Raw genomic sequence first — 15,709 nt, 5'->3', positions numbered from 1 at the left:
ACACGACGAAAAGTTGTCTTGCTTGAGAAGACAATGTGGAGGCGTGTGATTTATATACACATCCCCCAGCGCTACTGTAAGAAGTAGACTATGCACAGGCTCATGAACTAGGCCATCTTTCTGGGATGATGTCGCCCAAATCAGCATCTGGACTTATCACCCCGCTCAATCATGTCACTTTGGAGAGGATCGCTATGGTCTGGAAGCTAAGATGTAGGAGCTTTCCTCAGTCAAGCAGGGTTGTGTGCATAGAGGGTACGTCCGGCGTCCGCCCTCGATATTTCCAAGGCCCTTAACGATGCATATTGAGAAGATGTTGACCGGAAAGGATGTCAGGTTGTCATTGGCGCTCATGTCATTCGTCGCAGGCGCGGCCTGAATGCCACTTGAGGTTCGTAAGCCACTAAAACAAGCTTCTTGCGAAGCAGCTCCAAGCTAGTGGATAGGGTACTGGGTCCCCTGTCTACAGTACGCCGTACTCGCCTTCTAAAGACCGATACTAGACGTCGGGAGCGGCTGATACCGCCAAGAGAGCCATTCGTATCCTCCTGACCGCTAGAGGTACACCATTGGGGTCTAGGAGGCAAACTTCCTGCTGATCTCCCGCTCCAAGTGAGATGGGAGGTGGTTCATGATCCAGCTTCGGAATCAAGCGAAAGAGGCAAATAGCTTCATTCTAGCCAGGACTACGTCTGGATCGGATAAAGCAAAGTCGATGCCCATGTATAAAGCTACAATAGGGGTTTCTCGGATAAGCGTATACGGCACCGAGCTGTAAACTCTGTGTCTCAAATGCTGAGTAGGTCAATTTCTATGGATACGGGAAGTGCATCTGTAGTGCTAGCTATTTTTACTTCGCATGTTGCCGTTCGTGAGCAGGGCCAACGAGCGCTGGACCCTTGTGACTGGGCAAGCGACAAGGCGAACAACGCATGTACCGAGCCTGGGATCGTGTATGAGCCAGCGTGGTGAAATGCAACAAAGTCCGCTCGGTGTGGCTGATCTAGAGCCTCCCAGCTGAGAGGGCGTGCATGGGGACGTCCTTGGCATCCCGCTCGCCGCCAAGGAAGGCGTCTTTGCGGCGGCGCTGAGCGCTGAATATGTGCTGCTAAAGAGGTCATCTTCGCAGCTAGAGGACTCCGCGGCAATAGCGTCGACAACGTGCGGGGTTGATGATGGCATGGAGTTGAGAGACGTAAGAGCTTGAGGGCTGGGCGGTGCTTCAGTACTGGGGCGCTTCTCGTTCGAATCGAGTTAGGCAGAACCCGAGCCTCAGGGTCAAGCCCACCATCACGACCACATGGAAGAACGGGGAGGCTGCCACGCGGAGTAATGCGCCTGCAGGCATCCTCGTAATGTCTTTGTATTTGGTGTGAGAACCGCAGCATGCAATGTCGCTGCCTGTTCGTCCCGTGGGATGCCGGTAAGCACCTGCATCGCCAGGATCAGACCCTTGCAGGCAACGGAACGGCACGAATCGCCGCCTCTCCGAGGATTGGTGTACCCAGGATACTGGTCACCTGGTGTATGGATATGTGTTCGCTTCGCGGGAGTAACAGAATGACTACTTGGCAAATTTGCCAATACGACATCTTTGGGAATGTACTCCGCAACCAACGTCCGCTCTCACTTCCGCTCCTGCTTCCGCACCTACAGATCGGCAACCAGCGTCCTGAACATCTCTCCTGTCATACGAGCTGCCGAGCACGTCAAACCCCCCTTTAGAGAGTCAGAATTGTGGGATGGGCCCTCTTTAATCCCGGGGAACGATTAGAGGAATGGGCGATGCATGATGGGTCACAACAGGATCCTCTTGTGACCTGATTCAGGACGGGTAATGCAAGTACGGACGGTCGGGAACGCTCCCATGCACTGAATGACTTAGGTCTGAGTCCTGGCTTGCGAATAGACAGCTATGCTGCAAACGCATAGCTTCCAATAAGCCGATACACATCCCAGGGTCCTATCCTCGCCTTTTTGTCCTGCATTTTCAATATTGCCGCCACTGTCGCCGCTTCTTTCACTCCGAAGTGCTCAGCCATCCTATCAAGTTGTCCTATGATCCAGATCCTTGCTCTCTCGGGGCATCCACGGGACCACGCGGAGGCATAGAGCCCGAACAGGAGAATGTATGTGTCGAGGAAATGTGATAATGTGTGGGTGTGCAGAGATGGATGAGATCCTGGTGGCAGTTTGTGTCTAGCCGGGCCTTTGCAGTCGGTCATTTGGGGAACTGATGCGCACACTTCTTGGACTACCAATGTAGTCATCTCCAGTGCGTGTTGGCTGGCCTTGTCATCAGGATTGGCGGAGGACTCAATAATTTCGTCACAGAGGACTATCCTCATAAAGCGTAGAACATTCCACATCTGCGTGTCCATGCGTGAAGCATAGATGTCGTAGAATCCATCCAATGTTGTATCTTCCTGCTCCTTCATGATACATTTCCTCTCGTATGACCATTTAGGAGGCGCTTCGCTGTCGATGATTTCAAGTTCTTTCTCGATTGCAACACACTGCCGCACTTTATCTTCTGCCGTCAAGACACCCTTGGTAATGTCAGAGACTAGGTTGGTGATCTTCAGTGTTACGCCAGTCAACCTCCATTTAGGATGTGAGGTATCAGTAAAGTTTGCTGCATGCTCTCTGATCTGGAATATCTCTTGTGGTACACTCTCGCCATTGCTGATTGATATGACGACAGAATTTAGTGCCAGTCTTGTGAGCGCCTTCAAGCCACCCGGATCTGTGAACTGCTGCAAGCCCCGGAGCTTTACGAGCGCCAAAGCGCCATCGACGTGTGCTCTTTGAGACACGACAGATATGGGTCTAGGGTCCGTGATCTTCTCAAAAAGATCTAGTAGCAGCGAGGCCTCGATTGTACTCGTATATTGAACCGTGGCCGGATCCTGCAACACTTTGTTCGTCTTCCTGAGAGCACTCACGTACTTCCGTCGGCCCAATATTTGCGCCGATGGCGAGATAATGTGATGTGAAAGGAAGGCTAGACTAGCAGCATCGATGCTGAGGGTAATGTGCTCAGGTGCGGCCTGTGGGTCAAAATGTGGGTACAAGAAATCCCACGCTCGGCTGAAGTCTGCGATATAGTACGCAAAAAAAAGTTGCCTCGCTTGAACTTGGAGGTCTAACGGTAGGTGAGAAAGCTTAAAGCTCGCTTGGCAGGTTCGCTTTGGTATCGTAATTCGCTTCTCGGCTGGAGCAGCCCTCATATGCACAGTATGAGTTTCGTCCGAGATACGCAGGGTGTCTGTATTACGATACCCATGGCAATGAGCTCCGATTCGCAGGCAAGAGCTGCAAGATGGCCGTTGAAGATTGCACTACCAGGATTTAGCGGTCAAACGGGAAATAATATGTACAGACAAGGGTAAGCGTACTCGGAGCCTCCGGTCCCGACATCTTTGACAAGCCTTGGACGGCTTGCCGCGAAATACCATACTGCAAAACTGCCTGAACAGTTACGGTATTTAATATCACACGTGGCTTCTCTTGCGATGCTTCTATGTCACGTATCTTGGGAGCTGCAACGGCACCGAAATCAGTTGTATAACCGGAAATGGTTTCAGCTGTGCTCTTAGTGGAGGCTCTTCATCGAAAGATGCGAAGATCGTACTCGTACGGATGCTTTCGACTTGGGGGTGGATGAGGAAGCACCCGTAAGATGGAGTAAGGAGGTTGTCGCTAAACCATCTTAGTGGACCGCCATCATCGTGCGGTCATGTGTCCAATCAGAAGCCATGCTCTAGTACATTTCGAGTATGCATTTCGACGCTGACGCACCGTCCCTTTGAATCCCAACCGGGTCAACGAAATGGGATTAAATCCGGAATTTATACCATAAGTCCTGAGTGCAGCTTCATTATACTGTCAGTACTGCCTAAAATAGTATTGACTGCGCGCAGAACACCATGGAGTTAAGAAGCGTTGGTATCACAGGGCCGGTGCATTCAAGTAGAATATAAGTACTTCTACATCGTCGATAATTCAGTACGACAACCCACTCAGTCCCTCTATCACGAATAACGTCATCTTAAGACTTGCTTCTATTTTCTACATCAAAGGATTGCTGAAATGTCTTTCTCCTACAAGCATGTTCTCCTTGTCGGCGCAACGTCTGGGATAGGGAAAGCGATGGCCGATAAATTAATCGCCGAAGGCATCCACGTTACCGCCGTTGGACGTCGTAAAGACCGTCTCGACGCTTTCGTATCAACTCATGGTTCATCGAAGGCGTCAAGCCTGGTCGCTGACATCTCAGACATCAGCAGCATACCCGCTTTTGCTCAGAAGTAGATGCCTACCTTCCTCTCCTCTACAGCATCTTTGCTAACACATATTACAGTGCGATCAAACAATACCCCACAATCGATGCCCTCTTCCTCAACGCCGGCATGCAACGCAACTACAACTTTGCCTCTCCCTCCACGGTGAAGCTCTTACAGTTCAACGAGGAAATTACTACGAACTTCACGTCCTTCGTTGCCCTCACACACGCTTTTCTCCCACACCTCCTCGCATCCCCAAACCCCACCGGACTCATCTACACAGGAACGCACATCTCGCTCGTGCCAGCCTCAACTATGCCCGCATACAGCGCGTCCAAAGCCGCGCTAGATGCCTTCATTCAGTGCATCAGGGAGCAGCTGCGCAACACCAAAGTGAACGTCGTGCACATCTCGCCACCGCTTGTGCAGACAGAGCTGCATGATTTTGAGATGGGCGCTGAGGTCGGGCGCAAGATGGGTGTGCCGGTCGAGGAATTTGTTGCAGAAACATGGGCGGAGCTTAAGGAAGGAAAGAAGGACATCTACATTGGGAGTATCGGAGCTAGCACGAAGGATCAGTTTATGGAGATTGCTGATAAACGGGCCGAGGCAATTGACAGGCTCAACCAGCTGCTTAGAAAATTTCAGTGATACTGTTCGTCCCACAGTAGAGGCAGGATAGTAGATTGATTCTAGCACTAGGGCAAGGTTTCCAGTACCTCATGCCTTCTGTTACGATAGGATAAGGGATAAGATACCTAACAGTGTTCAGACCTCTCGTTATCATATCATTAGGTCTTTGATGTATTCCTAATTTGTTCTAGGGAAGGCGGTGCAACCACTTCTTGCGATTAGGAAGGCTACCAGTCAAGCTGCCACTCAGGTCTGCCCTCCCGCCATTCGTCGAACGGAATTGAACCTGGCATCTCCTCCCCAGTGCTGAGTCTTAGCCGAGGGAATGGCTTGTTGGCCCAATCGTAAATATTCGTCTTGTTCGCGAGTTCTTCATTTACCAGAAGCACAGCGCCTGAGTGCCACCCAGCTGCACTTACCCTGAGCGCAAAATAAGCACCGAGACCATCTTCCCCCTTGTCCTAGACAATGGATTAGCACATTCTCAAACGGGGCCTATTATCTTGCGAATTATGAAGCGACCCTCTATACAACGTCCTGTTATAAGCACGAGTCTTTGGTCCCGGAAATATCCTGCTTGGGATACTTCAAAATTCTTACGTACCTCGTCCCATGCTCTGGCCTCTTGCTCAACCCATTCGCTAACCTCGCCTATGACAGGCCAATTCATGTCGACATACGCACTCCAACGATCTTGTGCCTCTTGTGGATCTTTACCGCCTGAGGAAAGTAGTTTCAGCCATTCATGCTGCTCTTGGCGAAACCACACTTCACGTCCCTTCGTATAAGCATGTGGTAGAAGCCCGTTGTCGTCAATACCACGAAGACGAGCAGCCGGTAGTTCTCCAAGGCCGAGAGCTGCATAGGACGGCATGTGCTTGCCGTATGACGTGATTTTTCCGGTGGAATGCAAGGCCAAAAAATGGTAGTCGCCGAAAGCTATCGACACAACGTTGTTGTTCTGAAGAGCTGGGATGCGCTTTAGTCCTGCAATATTCGTTTGCTCAGGATTAGTTGCACGAGCATTCCAACACCTTTCCAGGTAGAGTTGCTCCGCAATGGCCACTGCGCCGTCGCTAAAGATTGCAAACGTTCGGAACGAGCCTTGCACGTCCAGGGCTGTCCCAGGCTTGCAACGTAATGCGCAGAGTTCTTGAATATTGTCTGCCTTGTCTTTTTCGTCAAATTTGCTGCAGAATACCTTGCCGATATCGGTGACAAAGACGGCATAGTGCTCAAGGATAATGTAGTTCTTCACTTGTCCGACTTCTTCGCCAAGAGCTCGATCTAGCTCCGTTTGTCGCAACGCTCCTTTCGGGCGTTGATATCCTGTCTTTGGGAGCTCGAAGTTCTCAAGTAACAACATTGTGTCAGGTTCTGGCTCCTGCTGTAGGGCTCGTCGTGGGACCGAACGAGCTCGTCGAGGACCGTGCCGAGCTACTCTGGGTCGAATTGGATCCCATACAACAATACCTACACCATGGATGTAAGCTGAGCTATAGCTCCAACCTGCAACTACCTGCTTCACGGTTCCAAAGAGTGAGCTGTTTGTGATGTTGGAACCACCAGAAGAGTCTTCTTTCAGGTCTATGTTGACGAACTTGACCTGAACAGCAGCCTGATCGAAACTATGCCAAGACCAGATTCGACCACTGTCTGAGAGGCCCAGTATGTGCGATCGTCCCGCAGAAAATTGACGGATCGTGATCGTAGGCTCATTGTACGCAGCAGCAGCGGGCGATTCGGGATATCCGGCGGGAAACCGCAAGGCTTTTGGATCAACGCTGCCACCGAAGCCTTGCTCACCATCCAACATTCCGACGGAGTACAGTGTCCCTTTCGAGTTGAGGATCGTAGTCGACCATCCGCTGATTTTATTAGCTCTCCATTCGCACAATACTCTGTGAAAGCTGGCTCACCCGCATTGTAGATCAGCGATAACTCCCATCTCTCGCGCTCCATGCATCTCCTGAGGAGTAGCGCATGATCGCGCGTTCGTCTGATGTCCTAGACGGCCGTTGCTCTCACTTCCCCAGGTATATACTCGGGTCTGTGTAAAGAGGCGTCTGTACATTTTATGCCAGCGATCGCCGTCATGCTGCACAACTGGCTGATTTGGTATGCGGAAAGTGCCTAGTACAAATTTCAGTCACAATACTTGCGGTAGAAAAGAAATGCAAAAGGCAAGAGGTTGCTTTGAATGCGATCCACAAGTACGTTACTCGGGATGTGTGACGCACACCCGCTTAAACTGTCATCTTCTTTGGAAGCCATATGTCATACCAAGACGCCATGAAAGAGTCCGCTGATATGATCCATGCGTGTATATTTATGTGGATGCATGAATGTTGACACTTACTGCGAGTTTGGAGAGACCAATATGCAGGGTCCAAACGAATTGAGGGTTGCTGGAACGCTTTGCATGTACTGCAAAAAGCGAGGAAGCTCTTCGCATCGAGGTAAGGAAATACTGACACTAGTATGTCCAACGGAAGCTCCGTGATATTGCTGACATCGGCCATTTTGTGCTGTCTGGGGATGCGGTATTGCGGAGGAAGCCTGTACTGGACGCGAGTCGTGTCCCTACTTTGGGGTGGGTTGATGAGCTATGACGCCAGCAACAGGGATTGGTGAAGCTAAGCGACCACCTTGGCACACTAGCGCTCAAGGAGGAATAGCACATTCTCTGAGTCAACGGGGTCGGGCATTCTCTATCAATTTCGCACATGCCTTCAACACAGTTGGCGCCATCTAGCCGCACCAGCAGGACACATAAAGTGACTATCTAGGCAGCAAACCTATGTTCTCGTCTCCGAAACTTCAGTCCTCGATAATACGTAGTTTTCCCTGCTGTCGGCACCGACGTCTAAACGTCAATTTCAAATACTATACCTGAAGGGTCCAAGAGGAAGGCAAAGATCACCGACTAAATCAAAGCAATGAGTGGACCAGTCGAAGGCGAAGCGGTTGCATCGCCAGCTGTGCCCGCGCAAGCACCAAACGACCCAACAGCACCAGCAAAGACTGATGCGAAGGATGCGAAGCCCGAGGGAGATGGCGCCTCAAAGAAAATGTCAGGTGCAGAATTGAAGAAATTAAAGCAGGCCGAGAAGCAAGCAAAAAGAGCGCAAGCAAAGGCAGTTGGACCAGCGACAGTGCAGCAGGGCGGTATCCCAAAGGAGAACCAGAAGCAGAAAGAGCAGAAGCAGTCTCAGAAGAAAGATGAATCAAGACCTTTGCCCATTCGAAGGAGACCATCACAGTCCAATGCCGTGCCGCAGCAGCAGGCGAGAAAGGAGTCGAAGCGAGACCAGAAGCAACTCGGACTCTTCTTTGGCCATCTGTACAGCCAGCCGAGACAGCACTCCATGGTGGGGGCTTCAAAAGACGTCCACCCCGCTGTTCTTGCCCTTGGTCTGCAATATAGCAGCTACGTGATCTGTGGTAGTACTGCTCGGATGGTTGCTATGCTTCTAGCCTTCAAGGCAGTTATCGAGTCCTACCAGACGCCCGTAGGTACCAGTCTGGCGCGGCATCTTACCAACCACCATCTCAGCCCACAGATCGACTATTTGAGAGGCTGTCGACCGCTGAGCATCAGCATGGGCAACGCCATTCGATGGCTGAAAGACCGTAAATTTTGCTCCTTCTCATCGCAAATACCCTACTGACCCATGATCCCAGTTATCATCAAGATCGACCCCTCCACCCCCGAAGCAGAAGCCAAGCGCGACCTCGTCGAGGAAATCGACATGTTCATCCGCGAGCGTGTCACCGCCGCCCAAAAGCTAATCCGTGACCAAGCCGCCACCAAGATCCTCCCCGGCGACGTGATCCTCACCTACGCCTCCTCCTCCATTGTCGAGCAGACCATCCTCCAAGCGCACAAAGCCGGCGTTCCCTTCACTGTCATCGTCGTCGACTCAAAGCCGCTCTTTGAAGGCAAGACGCTGGCGCGCAAGCTGGCTAACCAAGGCATCAACGTCCGCTACTACCTCATCACGGGTGCTTCCCATGCAGTCAAGGGCGCATCGAAGGTATTTCTGGGCGCACATGCTATGATGTCTAACGGCCGGCTCTACTCGCGTGTCGGTACCGCCCTCGTTTCTATGCTCGCCCGCTCGCACTCCCTCCCCGTAATCGTACTCTGCGAGTCCGTAAAATTCACCGAGAAAGTCGCCCTCGACTCCATCGTCGGCAACGAAGTCGCTCCCGCAGACGAGATCCTTTCCGAAGCTGAGCGTGCCTCTCTACTTCCTCTGGAACCCCATCTCCCGACCACGCACCCCTCCAAGAACAAGAACGACGATAAGTCCGCTACTGAGGATACCAAGTCCGGACCGCTGGATGTACTGAAGTGGGTTGAAGGCTCCGAGAACTTGCACCACCTACAGGTTCTGTACGATGTCACGCCCGCGGAGTACATCAACATGGTCATCACAGAGTACGGGAGCTTGCCGCCGAGTTCGGTCCCCGTTGTTCATCGGCTGAGTACGAATACCTAAGTTGCCTGCCCTGCGCCGCGCGTTTTGGATTTTTTTGCTATACTTTTCGTCCTTGTGCGATTCGAGCTTTGTGGCTCTGGTCGAGTGGTTTCAAGTTTGCGCATGAGGAGATGACTAACGATCTGTGAAGGGACGGATGGTGATGAGCTGGAGGCTCCTTCGAAAAGGCTTGCGCATGGTGCCGGAGCGCCGCCTGTGCGTCGTGGTAGTGCGCTTGCTTAAAAAGGAGCGATTGTGTGGGATGTCTTGCACTTGGAACGGAGTCGGTTTTGCTGTATGATCAGGATCAATGGATGGGATTAGTATTTCAGGATCTTGCCATGTCATGGATTCGTTCACGAATTTGACTACCGTGATCAATCAGTCAGAGAACACGCATGTGGTGTACTTCTACCTAAAGGCCCTTGAGTCCATGCTCGCTATCGTTAATATTCCCTACTCTGTCGGAATGAAGTGCTCTATTGTGATTGCTAGAGTACTCACCTTCATCGCTCACTGTTCACCGTTCACCCAGCCACCCCAGCAGCGGCCAGTGAACAGTGAACCTTAGGAACAATAGCGACAAACGCACAATAGCGGGGTCAGAGCTTCTCGTCGCCCATAAATAGGTGTTTTCAAGCTGCTATTCTTCTTCCTCAACCACACCTCCTCAACTTCTTCTCGCGGCCACCATGGCCTCCCTACCCATCTTCAACACCGGTGAGACCTGGTCTCAACTCCACTCCAACCTGCAAAAGCAGGTCAACCAGCTCGTTCACGATGTGAAGGTTAGTGGCTAGCAATCAAGCTCTAGATTTATGCTGACTGGACGTCAAGGAGCTCCAGGCCGAGCGAGTGGTGGCTCGGACCACCAATGACGCCCTGATCCGGGCAGGCGCGGCGGCCGAGACCGCCAAGGCCGAGGCCGAGCGCAAGCTGGCTGTTTCGCGTGCGCTCTTTGAGAGCATGCACAAACACCACCGCGCCTGCCCCGGCAACATGAGCACCCAGGACGACCAAGCCTGGGATTACGGCGTGAAGCTCCAAGACCAAAACAAGGAGCTCACCAAGGAAGTCAAGGAGCTCAAGGACGAGCGATCCCGCCTCGAGAACGACCTGGCGTTCAAGACCCAGGAATCCGAGACCAAAGAGAAGGAGGCCGCGGTCCTCCAGCACCGCAAGGATGAGCTCACCCAACAGCTCACAAAGGTGAGGCAGAACCTTGAGCAAGAGACCAAGGACGCCGCCGACATCCGCAACAACCTCGACACCGCCTACGCGGACCTCACGCGCAAAGAGGAAGAGCACCGCGCCCTACGCAAGCAGAAGGACGACGCAGAAGCCGAGCTCTACAGCGCAAAGCTCCAGATTCAAGATGCGCACGACCACTATCAGCAGTCGCAGAAGCGCGTCGAGGAGCTGGAGTCTCAGCGGTCCGCCATCGAGGCGCTCGAACAGGAAAATGCGACGCTGCAGAACGAGGTCGACAACATGCAGGAAGCACTCAACGACCACGACCGTACCGTCCTCGTCAAAGACGCGCGCATCGCATACCTTGAGAACCAGGTCCAGAAGGCCTTGACTGCAGCCGCAAGAGCTCAGGACGAGCAAAACAAAGCGAATGCTGCCGAAGACCCCACCACTGCCGAGTCAACCTCTGTCGCCATCGCGCCGGTTGTGTCGCTGCAAGACGAATTCGAGGACCTCTCCGAACCCGCCGACGACCTTTTCGACACCGAAGCCGCATCCCAACTCGAACCCAGCCTTGAGCTCGTCACCGCTATCACCACGGCTAACATTGCGCCGTTCGATGCGCCCACGACTACTTCCTCTACGCAGACAGCTGTGTCGCCCGCTCAAGCCGTTACATATTCGACCCAGACAGAGGTCTCTACGACTGCCGACATTGCGCCTATCGATGCGCCCACAACTACTTCTTTCACACAGACAACTGTGTCGTCCGCTCAGGCCCTTACATCTTTGACCCAGACAGAAGTATCTACGACAGCCGACATTCCTCCCACAGAACCCCAGCAGCCCGCACTGGACATCGCGCTTGCAACCCCGGTCGCCATTGCTCCCGTTGAGCCTTCGACGACGCTATCGGCATCGGACGTGCGCATTCTATGGGATAACCAGATCGAGCCAGCACTCAGGAAGCTTGTCCCATCCTCCAGTCATACCGTCCACTTCATCGTCGAGAGGGTGCAAGATCTGACAGACTCCATGCGCACAACATCAGCCACCCAGGTAGAGCACGAAGAGACGGAGGCAGAAGAGCTTAGCATCTCGCCCTTTACTACGGCAGCTCACATTGCGCCGGTTGAATCTTCTACCACGCAGACTGACCCTCCGAAGCTCACGCAAACCGGAACGTCCACTGTCCTTGACCTACCGTCTGTCGTCCACGAAGATCGACACACGCAAACCAACATCCAGTCTCCGTCTCACGTCGTCGTCGTGCGCAAGAAGAGCAGTATCTTGAGCCTTTCTACTGCTCTCGCCCTCTTCTTCGCTCTACTAAGCATCTTCTACTACGTGGAGCTTGAGTCATGGAAGCACAGCAACAACCGCGCTGGTGTCAACCGCCTGTACAACTCTATGGGCTACCAGCGTCGTGGTCGCCACCTTTTTCGGCACCATTCCAGTCTGCTACGAGCAGGGGAGAGACGTGGTTGACCGAGGCATTCTGCCAGCAGTTCGCAGCCGTCGTTCAAAAAGCCGAGGCATCGGTCGGTATCAAGTACCCTTCGCGCTGGTAGTAACGGCGCAAGAGTCCTATACCGTGCATCGCCCGCAGGACAGCACGCACAAAGCCTGAAAGCGCTGTCATCTTCGTCACACGACCAAACGATTTTCTTATTGTCACTATCACAATTCGGGCGTTTTTGGTCTGGGAACGGCGCTTTGTTACGATACCCCAGATACCCACCTTTTCTCACCTGTCCGATACCCAATACTTTCCAATGGAGGATAGTCCCTGTGGACACCAGCAACCTCTTCCTTTGTCTTTCTGCAGCTCGATGCAGCCATGCTTGCACTACTTCTTCGACTGCCTTTCCATCTCTGTTTCCCAAGCAGCTAGTCCCTGTGGACATCTTTGGCTGCCAATACCTCTTCAATCGAGCGGCCTTTTTCTTTCGGATGCTCCTGGCTGCGACATATTTTATCAAAAGCAGCAATCCATTTGGACATCCTCGGCTGCCCTTGCCTGTTCTGCCTTCAGTGCGCCTGTTTATAGAATTGACGACGACTGCCTTCTCTGGTAGCTCGTCTCTTCCGTGGGTATTCAACGGAGCCTACTTTCAATGAAACCTTGAACCTTCCAATTGTGCCATTGCAGTGTGATCATCATGTCTCGTGCGAATCTAACTTTGAAGGAATCTCGGCGTGAGAGCGCGCAACGTCATGGCCCCAACGAAGCATTCCTGCTTATTATGTGCACAGATCGATCGCAAACTAGTACCGTCGCCTTGAAACACCGATATTATCCCCGAGTTGCTCGTCGCAAAGCACTGCCGCGCTTATCAAACACAGAAGGCAGAACCGCGATTATCACTACGCATCAGAAAAGAATAGTACGCTTTGCGATGACAGGATCGTAAGATGATATGTGCAAGTTCGTACGCGGGGCACTCGGAGGGCGTTCACAAAACCCCTCAACGAGTCTATACTCACTACTATGCACTCTGACGATGCCGGTATACGCACCCTAGACAATGGTTGGTGAGCCACAGATGGCGGATCGATAGTCTTGAGTGATTTTGCAGGGGTGAGGCGGTGCGCGGGGAGCCACAGTTTGATGTGCGCGATCTTCAGTAAGATGGGGCGGAGGAGTCTCCGTAAGACTACACATGCATGAAGGAGTTAGTGGGCGGTGCAAAGGCTGGTGGGTGTCAAGTTACGCGTCTCCTTTTCAAACGCAGCCGTTGGGGCACAATTATCGAAGCTGCTGCCTGTACTCGGTGTACCTTCACAGTGTTCGTTACGAGTTGCAGATCCACCTTAGCACGCTACACGTAGGTGCAGGGTCTGGACGATCTCTGAAGGGGATCTGGCAGGTATAACAGCGCAAGCGCAACCCGTGGACATTTAGAACACATGGGCTGCCAATTGGGACACGTTTGACGACTTGGCCGACGCGTGACACGCCTGAAGCCACCAATTGCACCAGCGCGCGCACATCGTGGGCGCAACGACGAGTGTGCGGCGCTTTCGCTACCAAGACCAACACACCCTCCTACCAAAGTTTGCAACACCAACAACCATTCACCAGATAAAGGACCCAAGACCTGTCCTGCTCTACAAGTCCGCAAGATCTGACAACGACAACGACAGTGCGGGACCCCAAACGATCTCCACCGGGGCAGGCTCACTTTCTTTTTCTATTTCAGGCGGCTGTCGCAGTTGCCGTTTGCGGAACATACCCGCAGAAACTCCTGACCCGCTTTGACGGGCCCACAAGCCTTGCGTCGAATCTCAGCTAGAGTGTGGCGCCCTCCTGGACCGCAGTCTCCTCCCTGGGATACTGTCTTAAGCCTGCGACGTCCTCTCGCGCGGCTCGCCAACATCCAACACCTCGCCTCAAGAACAAAGAAGTAGAAGCACTCGAACGACGACGCAGGGAAGCCCAGACAGACCGCTGCGGGGAACGTAATTGGCTCCCCCCGCGCAAGATCAGGGTCCAGAGAGCAGCCGCGCTAGCGCATCATTGGCTCGTGCCTGGCCGAACACCATGGCAGACCTCGACGCTGGAAAACCTCTTCTTCTCGACTTCGACTCTCATTCGCCAGATATCACTGCCAAAGACGTGACAAGTGTATCGTTGCGGGCTCTCGAGGACGGCGAAGACGATTTCGAGACGGTAGAGTTGCGGCCCAGTCCCAGTGTCATTAAGAGGCTGTTGATGGCCGTACGGAGGAGGAATGTCGGATTGGGCCTGGGCAAAGAGGACGGGTTTGATCGGGTGAGGTTTCCGCTTGATCCGAAGGAGAAAAGTGTTAGGAGGGAGTGGAGGATAAGGAGGTGTGGGATCAAAACGGTGTTGGGGCTGCCACTGCTAGTAGTGGTGTTTTTGTAAGTGCTCATTCCGCAGCTTCCGAACCCCTTGGCATATTTTCCCATCTTGCTCAGGGAGCCGCATGCTGTGGCAGATCTTGTACTAACCCGATCAGTGGCATCGTTCATATCTCTAATGTTCTCATGAGCCTGGTAAACGTCATCAGAGATGATGCCATCACTTACTCACACGACTTCCTCCCTCTTGATCAGTACCAAAACGGCGACTACACCGGCCTCACACGGAATGTGAAACCTATTCACTGCCACTCGCACAACGACTACTGGCGCCGCGTTCCCTTGTTCGAGGCCCTCCGCTGGGGCTGCACCGGCGTCGAAGCAGATGTTTGGCTCTTTCCTGAGCGCTCCAACGATCTTTTCGTGGGCCATAGTACGCGCGACCTAAACAACGACCACACCTTCCGCTCCATGTATGTGGATCACCTTATGCGGATTGTCGATCAGCAAAATACCCCCAACACCCAGTTCCAGACCGTCTCGACTGGAGCCAAGAACGGCGTCTTCGAAATGGACCCAAAACAGACCCTAGTTTTACTTGTTGACTTCAAGAATGACGGACATGCTCTATATCCCGTTGTCTCGGAGCAGCTCGAGCCGCTGAGGAAGAAAGGATACCTGTCCTACTACGATGGCAAGACCCTCATCTCCGGTCCCATCACCATCGTCGCAACTGGAAACGCTCCCTTTGACCTCGTAACACGCAACACCACCCACCGCGATATCTTCTTCGACGCGCCTCTCTCTGCCCTCTCACCACTTTCGTCACAGACCACCAGCCGCGACGTCAAGCGCGCTGGCGGCCAAGGCACCGTCGGGACCACCCCACTCTCTACCTTCGACCTAACAAATTCCTACTACGCCTCCGTCGACTTTAAGAAGGCTATCGGGTGGTGTTGGTTCGGGCGCCTGTCGTCTTCTCAGAAGGAGCTGCTCAGAGCGCAGATTCGAGCGGCGAAGGAAAGAGGGCTGAAGAGTAGATACTGGGGGGCGCCTAGTTGGCCTGTTGGAGTGAGGAATATGGTGTGGCGTGTGCTGGTAGAGGAGGGCGTGGATTACCTTAACGGGGACGATCTAAGGGAGATGACGAAGGGAGATTGGGGTGCCAAGGTACATGGAAGTTGGATGGGATAGACATGAAAATCGTCAGTGTACGGAGTTTGGGATTGGTTATGGGGCACGCGATAAGCGCTGCATGAGATACCCGGGCGAGGCAGCTTCATGAGGGTT

The 15,709-nt window shown here is 53.0% G+C and overlaps 6 protein-coding genes across 6 annotated transcripts; 4 read left to right on the top strand and 2 right to left on the bottom strand.

The window, feature by feature from the left end:
• Positions 1–1,913: 1,913 nt before the first annotated feature.
• Positions 1,914–3,230, bottom strand: N0V89_004716 (uncharacterized protein; the record flags this gene model as incomplete). The annotated part of the gene is made up of 1 exon (XM_056213498.1): positions 1,914–3,230. One exon carries the CDS (start codon positions 3,228–3,230, stop codon positions 1,914–1,916), a length of 1,317 nt encoding a protein of 438 aa, XP_056073806.1.
• A 922-nt stretch (positions 3,231–4,152) lies between these two features.
• N0V89_004715 (uncharacterized protein) lies at positions 4,153–4,937 on the top strand (the record flags this gene model as incomplete). The annotated part of the gene is made up of 2 exons (XM_056213497.1): positions 4,153–4,310; positions 4,364–4,937. 2 exons carry the CDS (start codon positions 4,153–4,155, stop codon positions 4,935–4,937), a joined length of 732 nt encoding a protein of 243 aa, XP_056073805.1.
• Positions 4,938–5,146: 209 nt separating this feature from the next.
• Positions 5,147–7,441, bottom strand: N0V89_004714 (uncharacterized protein; the record flags this gene model as incomplete). The annotated part of the gene is made up of 3 exons (XM_056213496.1): positions 5,147–5,380; positions 5,524–6,787; positions 7,395–7,441. The coding sequence occupies 3 exons, from the start codon at positions 7,439–7,441 to the stop codon at positions 5,147–5,149; spliced, it is 1,545 nt and encodes a 514-aa protein (XP_056073804.1).
• A 417-nt stretch (positions 7,442–7,858) lies between these two features.
• Positions 7,859–9,424, top strand: N0V89_004713 (uncharacterized protein; the record flags this gene model as incomplete). Its single annotated transcript, XM_056213495.1, has 2 exons — positions 7,859–8,552; positions 8,604–9,424. 2 exons carry the CDS (start codon positions 7,859–7,861, stop codon positions 9,422–9,424), a joined length of 1,515 nt encoding a protein of 504 aa, XP_056073803.1.
• A 671-nt stretch (positions 9,425–10,095) lies between these two features.
• On the top strand, positions 10,096–12,082 carry N0V89_004712 (uncharacterized protein; the record flags this gene model as incomplete). Its single annotated transcript, XM_056213494.1, has 2 exons — positions 10,096–10,191; positions 10,241–12,082. The coding sequence occupies 2 exons, from the start codon at positions 10,096–10,098 to the stop codon at positions 12,080–12,082; spliced, it is 1,938 nt and encodes a 645-aa protein (XP_056073802.1).
• Positions 12,083–14,138: 2,056 nt separating this feature from the next.
• On the top strand, positions 14,139–15,613 carry AIM6_1 (Altered inheritance of mitochondria protein 6; the record flags this gene model as incomplete). The annotated part of the gene is made up of 2 exons (XM_056213493.1): positions 14,139–14,479; positions 14,578–15,613. 2 exons carry the CDS (start codon positions 14,139–14,141, stop codon positions 15,611–15,613), a joined length of 1,377 nt encoding a protein of 458 aa, XP_056073801.1.
• Between the last annotated feature and the right edge of the window lie 96 nt (positions 15,614–15,709).

Source organism: Didymosphaeria variabile, assembly GCF_027946475.1.
Source record: "Didymosphaeria variabile strain IMI 356815 chromosome Unknown scaffold_3, whole genome shotgun sequence".
Taxonomy (NCBI): Eukaryota; Fungi; Ascomycota; class Dothideomycetes; order Pleosporales; family Didymosphaeriaceae; genus Didymosphaeria; species Didymosphaeria variabile.
Note: the sequence above shows the minus strand (reverse complement) of the source record. Positions and strands in the feature narration are given on the sequence as shown.